Below are 8,094 nucleotides of genomic sequence, written 5' to 3' on the forward strand. Positions count from 1 at the left end.
TGAATACGTCATAAAACAGTTAACAAACATTATAACTGTCATTCAGTATGAATATGTCATAAAACAGTTAACAAATATTATAACTGTCATTCAATATGAATACGTCAGTTAACAAACATTATAACTGTCATTCAGTATGAATACGTCATAAAACAGTTAACAAACATTATAACTGTCATTCAGTATGAATACGTCATAAAACAGTTAACAAACATTATAACTGTTATTCAATATGAATACGTCATAAAACAGAATACGTCATAAAACAGTTAACAAACATTATAACTGTCATTCAGTATGAATACGTCATAAAACAGTTAACAAACATTATAACTGTCATTCAATACGTCATAAAACAGTTAACAAACATTATAACTGTCATTCAGTATGAATACGTCATAAAACAGTTAACAAACATTATAACTGTCATTCAATATGAATATGTCATAAAACAGTTAACAAACAACATTATAACTGTCATTCAATATGAATATGTCATAAAACAGTTAACAAACAGCATTATAACTGTCATTCAATATGAATATGTCATAAAACAGTTAACAAACAACATTATAACTGTCATTCAATATGAATATGTCATAAAACAGTTAACGAACAACATTATAACTGTCATTCAATATGAATATGTCATAAAACAGTTAACAAACATTATAACTGTCATTCAATATGAATATGTCATAAAACAGTTAACAAACAACATTATAACTGTCATTCAATATGAATATGTCATAAAACAGTTAACAAACAACATTATAACTGTCATTCAATATTAATATGTCATAAAACAGTTAACAAACAACATTATAACTGTCATTCAGTATGAATATGTCATAAAACAGTTAATAAACATTATAACTGTCATTCAGTATGAATATGTCATAAAACAGTTAACAAAAATTATAACTGTCATTCAATATGAATACGTCATAAAACAGTTAACAAAAATTATAACTGTCATTCAATATGAATACGTCATAAAACAGTTAACAAACATTATAACTGTCATTCAATATGAATACGTCATAAAACAGTTAACAAACATTATAACTGTCATTCAATATGAATACGTCATAAAACAGTTAACAAACATTATAACTGTCATTCAATATGAATACGTCATAAAACAGTTAACAAACATTATAACTGTCATTCAATATGAATACGTCATAAAACAGTTAACAAACATTATAACTGTCATTCAGTATGAATACGTCATAAAACAGTTAACAAACATTATATTATTTCATTAAATCATTTCTACTAGGGGGCGGGACCTAGCTCAGGGGTACAGCGCTCGCCTGATGCGCGATCGATCTAGGTTCGATTCCCGTCGGTGGGCCCACTGAGCTATTTCTCGCTCCAGCCAGTGCTCCACAACTGGTGTAACAAAGGCCGTGGTATGTACTATCCTGTCTGTGGGATGGTGCAGATAAAAGATCCCTTGCTGTTAATCGAAAAGAGTACTACTCTGAGTAGCCCATGAAGTGGCTACAGCCGGTTTCCTCTCTCAATATCCGTGTGGTCCTTAACCATATGTCCGACGCCATATAACCGTAAATAAAATGTGTTAAGTGCGTCTTTAAATAAAACATTTCCTTCCTTCATTTCTACTGTTAAACTGTTTCAAGATTTTATTTTCCGTTGTATGAAATATCATAAATTGAAGGATTTGGTGAATAACGCATTGTTATATTTTAAAGGATACCTAACAACGCCATGTGGAAATGAGTTCGTTGGTTTTGCCAGGACCCGAAATGATCTTGAATATGGAAACCCTGATGTGCAATTTCACATGCTCATCAATTTGCCCACCAGAACAAATATTCAGCGCCTTCTTAGCTTAGACTCAAAGGTACGTTAAATACAACCAGTACACTCAGTGTAGAATACCTTCGTCAATAGAATTCTGTAAAACAATTAAAAAAAATATTCAGCGCCTTCTTAGCTTAGACTCAAAGGTACGTTAAATACAATCAGTACACTGAGTGTAGAATACCTTCTTCAATAGAATTCTGTAAAACAATTAAAAATAAATATTCAGCGCCTTCTTAGCTTAGACTCAAAGGTACGTTAAATACAACCAGTACACTGAGTGTAGAATACCTTCGTCAATAGAATTCTGTAAAATAATTAAAAATAAATATTCAGCGCCTTCTTAGCTTAGACTCAAAGGTACGTTAAATACAATCAGTACACTGAGTGTAGAATACCTTCGTCAATAGAATTCTGTAAAATAATTAAAAATAAATATTCAGCGCCTTCTTAGCTTAGACTCAAAGGTACGTTAAATACAATCAGTACACTGAGTGTAGAATACGTTCGTCAATATAATTCTGTAAAACAATTTTAAAATATTCAGCGCCTTCTTAGCTTAGACTCAAAGGTACGTTAAATACAATCAGTACACTGAGTGTAGAATACCTTCGTCAATAGAATTCTGTAAAACAATTTTAAAATATTGTTTCGAGCTTCGTAGTTTTGTCCAAGACCATGGCGACAGATTTCCTGCTAATAGCTAACTTATACATGTGAACAGTTATTTGTAAATTTACTAAATGATATCTTATTCAGCCTATTTCTCTGTTGTGGATCTGAAATGAAAACAACATACCTGATAGCACATTAGAAGTTGTTTGTCTGACGCGGAGGCATTTAGACCAAACCTAATCTCAATAAACAAAACATTTTGGAAATATAATATACAGAAGTTGATATCACCAGTATCGACCAGTGTCGATCCCGAATAGAGATGAGAGACGATTTGTGTCAGCGAGGCATTGCTACGCTACATATACTATAAGTACAGTCCTTTTGCGTCAAAAGAGCCGATGAATTGGTATAATGTTAAAATATACGAGTTCAAAAGTAAGTTTACAAGACATATATTCTGGAGTATATATTTTAAATTACAACAAAATAAATACATATTTTATTCTGTGCTCATCTCTTTATTTTTTAATATAATCCCCACCACAGTTGAGGCATTTGTCATAACGTTAGACTAGTTTTTCAATTCCTTCATCATATAATACTGTGTCCTGCAAGTTCAACACCAATCTCACATGAGTCTTCACATCCTCAATAATCCTGACAACTGCTCCTCATCACAGACTCAAATATTGCTATGATTGATTTATCGTAACTCTTCTGTTCTCAAACATTATTGTTTTAACAATGTCATGTTGTTTAGCGTGTTTGCTGTCACCACTACCTTGGTTCTGCTGCTTTTCTCACAATCTTTTGTTCTCATTCGTTCGGTTGTAAAGTCTGCGCATGACTTTGCCACACTCTGATGACTCATCATTTCGTTCCAATAGTCTTTGAGCAACTGGCAATGAATGTCTGCTGTAGACATATCCCTAGCATTTAAACAAACTAATTACTGCACGGTCCCCCTCTTTGGACACTATTCCAATCAAGTGGCCATCTTTGACAAACGGCTGTCACCACGCAGGCGCAGTACAGTGCTGCCGCCTGACATAAAGTTTTTCAGCTAAGAGAAAAACGTTTTCTGCAATCAAATCCGATGAGATTAGCCTCAGTTTTAATGACGTTATATGCCTTGTAAACTTAGTTTTGAACTGCCCCTTGTATATAAAAACATATTAGTATTACGTTTTAAACACATACTAACTTCCAAAACAATCTCAAATGAAATAAACAAAAACAAACCCCAGTTACTTAACAAACCGACATCAAATTCCATAGATTAAAATTTTATTCTTGATACACGGAAAGCAGCTGAAGGAACAGCCAAGGTCAAGCATAAAGTATGGGTCTTAAACTTAAAAGGACGTTTCTACACGAGTTTCAACATTATTCATTATGGAGTTATATAATTCCTCGGTTCCCTATTGACACACACGTACCATAGTCGATCTGGTCAATCTATCAGATCCGTTATTTAGTTTGATAAATCAATCAGGTCTATTAAACAAGTTACTTATTTCGACATAAATCGAAGGTCATTCAGATTACACAAATTACTACAAAATGCAAACACGACCATCCATTTGTAATCAGATAATTTGTTGAAGTAGTAAGTCAATATATTTAGGTTGTTGTTTTGTGGAGGGTTTTTTTTGGGTCAAATTATTACTTTTGTCGAGATATTCTTTTGATGTTTACCTCTATTCGATTTAAACTGTATGATGAACTGTGGCATGTGTTACTATTTATACATATGAAAGATTCTTCCCTCACGTCCATTGGGAAATGAGTCCACGGAGTGGCGACAGCAGATTTCCCCTTTTAATCTATGATCCTTATATTAACCACACTTATGCCCAGTCAGATAACTGTAATTAAAATGTGTTGGGCGTCGTTCAATAAAACATTATTTCTCTTCTATTCAGCTGACCCTGAAGTTGGTTTTTCCATCTTGAAAAGTGTCGTCTGATGAAACATTATTCTATATTACAGATTAATGAACAAATGAAGTGGGACACAGGAGAAGGGTTCTATGTCGTTCCCATATTGCTACGCCCGCAGAGTGTCGGCACACTCCGTCTACGGAGCTCGAACCCGTTTGAATATCCAATAATACAACCCAACTACCTCACAAAGATCGAAGACATGATGGTCATGTATAGAGGTATAGAATCAGTGGATGTTGTTCAACGAATGTATATACAGAATGTAGCTGTTGTCTTAGATTAGATTAGACGTTCAGTGGATGTACAGAAGAGGTGGCTAAAATAAAGATGTAGTGTTTGTTGTTTCGATCCGCGAATGTTCAGTGGATGTACAGAGGTGGCTAGAATAAAGATGTAGTGTTTATTGTTTCGATCCGCGAATATTCAGTGGATGTACAGAGGTGGATAGAATAAAGATGTAATGTTTATTGTTTCGAACCGCGAATGTTCAGTGGATATACAGAGGTGGATAGAATAAAGATGTAATGTTTATTGTTTCGATCCGCGAATGTTCAGTGGATGTACAGAGGTGGATAGATTAAAGATGTAGTGTTTATTGTTTCGATCCGCGAATGTTCAGTGGATGTACAGAGGTGGATAGATTAAAGATGTAGTGTTATTGTTTTGATCAGTGAATGTTCAATGAATGTACAGAGGCATATAAAATGTAACTGGGTTTTTTTTGGTCTCGATTAGAGAAAGTTGTCCAGGGACAAGACATTGACGTTAGCTCTAAATCTGCTACTACACATTACGCCATCTCCTTATAGTTTCCGTTAAAACGTTTCATTTACAGTTCGATGTATAATCTAGGACCATCAGATTAACAGGACCCATCTTGCCACATTGTTGGAGGGCAAGTGTTCTTGACAGATACATCATTGCTGTCTGTGTCTTAAGTATCAATTCCATTCAGATATATGAATAGCACTTCATAAAATCTTCAGTGCGCCCTTTCAAAACATCCCAAATCCACCCCTTCACAAAAGCTTGACTTCGCTCCTTCATAAAAATTTGAGCCCGCCATGCAGACTGCAGTCCGTTACGAATACAATAAATATTATACAGTTTTGAGAAATATTAAAAACAACTAAGAGATGAAGTTGTATGGTTGCAGAACACTTATGTATAAAAGAAAAACAAAACATTTATACAGTTTCCTACAATTAAAATCGTGCTTATCTTGTTTTCAGGTATTCGGATATTTCAGAAAATGTTGAAGACTAAAGCGTTCAGAGATATCGGTGCCCGGCTGGACATGATGAGAGTTTCCACGTGTAGTCAGTACGCCAACGATTCTGCCGAATACTGGCAGTGTTACGTCAGGTCAATCACCATCACTGTGTACCACCCGACTGGAACCTGCAAGATGGGGGCGATCAAAGACCCCTCCACCGTAGTCGACTCTCAACTTAGGTATCTTTACTACAGGTTATTCTGTGTTAGTAACGGTCAATTTCTGAATAACTTCTGCACTACTTACAAAATGATAGAAAATCCAGGTTTTTCTGAGTTAGGAACGGTCAATTTCTGAATCACTTCTCTGCACACTTACACATTTCTAGAAAGGCTGATTTTAAGATGATTCAGAATATACTTCAAACTATTTACAATTCAGAACTTAACTTGGGGTGGGAATTGGAATGGGTGTACATCCTCTCTCGAACTTAGAATTAGCTACTGTATTTTATTAATAGGTTTATTTCGAAAGAAGACTTAACCTACATGCAGTTTGTTAAAAAACCCCATGGTTTTAGCAATTCAACTACATTGTACCCAAATTACAGAAATATATGTTTGTCTTTCAGGGTAAAAGGTATATCTGGACTGAGAGTTGCTGATGCCTCCATTATGCCCAACGTCATATCCGGAAACACCAATGCTCCATCTATTATGATTGGAGAAAAGGCAGCTGATCTAATCAAGGGAAAGAAGTCTGTGTGAATACAAGTCAAACATTACAACTGAGAAGTTCTATAAACATGTTCAGCAGACGTCATGAAATGGCTATTAATCTCTTGCTTCATTAACCTCGGACAGCAGGCAATTGTAAGATGCTGAAAATGTGTTAGTATGCTGTGAAATATTACAACACACGTTTCTATAGTAGAGTGTTTTAAACACAAGTTGATGTATAAGTAGGCTAGCCAATATACCAAATAATATCCGGATGGTTAACACAGAAGTTAAAACTACAAGTGCTGACATTGGTTATAAATGTGACAGTGTTTTTTGTCTAAAGAGTTTTATCTGGAAAATAAATGTCTGCAAGTAGTTTTGTACCTAAAACATGTATGGGTACCTAAAGAACTAAGTACTGCAATTACTTCGAATTATGTGAGAAACCAAGCTTGTTGTGAAAACATCCCACTATATAAAAAATAAACCATCAAAAGTTCCATATAAAACTGTTTACACTATTTGTGGGTCATAAGTTAGATTAATATTGGCGTACCGTATTGTATATATCATTTCCAGCCACATACGGCAACAATGTCAGCTATGGGATTATATTTGGTATATAGTCCAAGCAATAAATAGTAGTGTTCTAAACACAAGCTCATTTATAAGTAAAACAATCAAAACAAACACATCGAGTAAGCTTTTTTTTATACATAATAAACGTATGCTGAGTTAATAATATTATTGTTTGGTGTTTTGTCTTGTTTGATAATAACAATAATTTATAATCATGAGTCCTCGTATATGTATATGTATATATCGAGTAATTGGAAACAAATCCACTTTTTGAAGATCAATAACGGAATAAGTGCGTTGTGCAGAATATTAAAATGTTGCACAAAGGCAGTTTATTAAGTTATGTATAGATAGTCAATTTTTCATTTTTATACAAAACGTATTGTTAAAATGGTATATAGTATAAAAAATAATGTCCAAAAATGCTTTAATAATGGAGATTATATTTGTAAGTACCGTTAACTTAGTAATATGACAATGTTGAACATGTGCCACTTACTGAAGTTGATAGAGAGGGAATGTTTTCCCAGGAATGCACAATTCACCAGCAGGCACTGGCGTAGACAGGGGAGGGGCGGGATGCATGAAGAGGCCATGACCCTCCAATATCACCTCTTTTTTCTGCCACCTTTTATATGTTCGTGTCGCCCAATATACAATCGGAGCTATGCCAAAGCCAGGAGGGTGAAGATGTAGAGCCAGTTTAATAATTCGATCAACACTAGACCTTGCTAAACGAGATAATGTATGTATTGGGATGGAATACAGAATCATGGTAGGTGCGTTGGCGAGAACGAATTGTTTAGGGTACTTTTGTTGTTCTTGTCTAGTATGTAATAATTACATCGGAGATGTCACGACTTTCATTTTATATTGATATGCTTAGTTTTATTAAAATAGTTCAAGAATGAAAGTAATTGTTATTATTTTTCTATCGGTCTAAACCAAATGATTTAAGTCTTACGAAAGCTGGTATCCTGACAAAAAAATATTATTTTTTTTGTAGCATAATAATGAATATTTTCCAATCCCGATTTTCAGTATATTGTTGTACTTATGCACGTTATTGTACACCCACCATCTTGTTATACAATAATTATATCGATTGCTGTATATCTTCATATGCCGAAGACTTCGGCCTAAGTATAAAATAAAATTCAATCAAGTTATTTATTTATTT

General features: G+C 34.2%; 1 protein-coding gene across 1 annotated transcript in view; it reads left to right on the forward strand.

The window, feature by feature from the left end:
* LOC121372078 (glucose dehydrogenase [FAD, quinone]-like) overlaps positions 1–7,020 on the forward strand; it is a 31,591-nt gene extending 24,571 nt beyond the window's left edge. The window contains exons 8-11 of the mRNA XM_041498340.1: positions 1,722–1,873; positions 4,444–4,615; positions 5,630–5,852; positions 6,245–7,020. Coding sequence (XP_041354274.1) covers positions 1,722–1,873; positions 4,444–4,615; positions 5,630–5,852; positions 6,245–6,380 — 683 coding nt within the window. The 3' untranslated portion in view covers positions 6,381–7,020. The remainder of the gene's footprint in view (positions 1–1,721; positions 1,874–4,443; positions 4,616–5,629; positions 5,853–6,244) is intronic.
* The last annotated feature ends 1,074 nt before the right edge of the window (positions 7,021–8,094 follow it).

The sequence above is a fragment of the Gigantopelta aegis genome, chromosome 4 (assembly GCF_016097555.1).
Source record: "Gigantopelta aegis isolate Gae_Host chromosome 4, Gae_host_genome, whole genome shotgun sequence".
NCBI classification, from domain to species: Eukaryota; Metazoa; Mollusca; class Gastropoda; order Neomphalida; family Peltospiridae; genus Gigantopelta; species Gigantopelta aegis.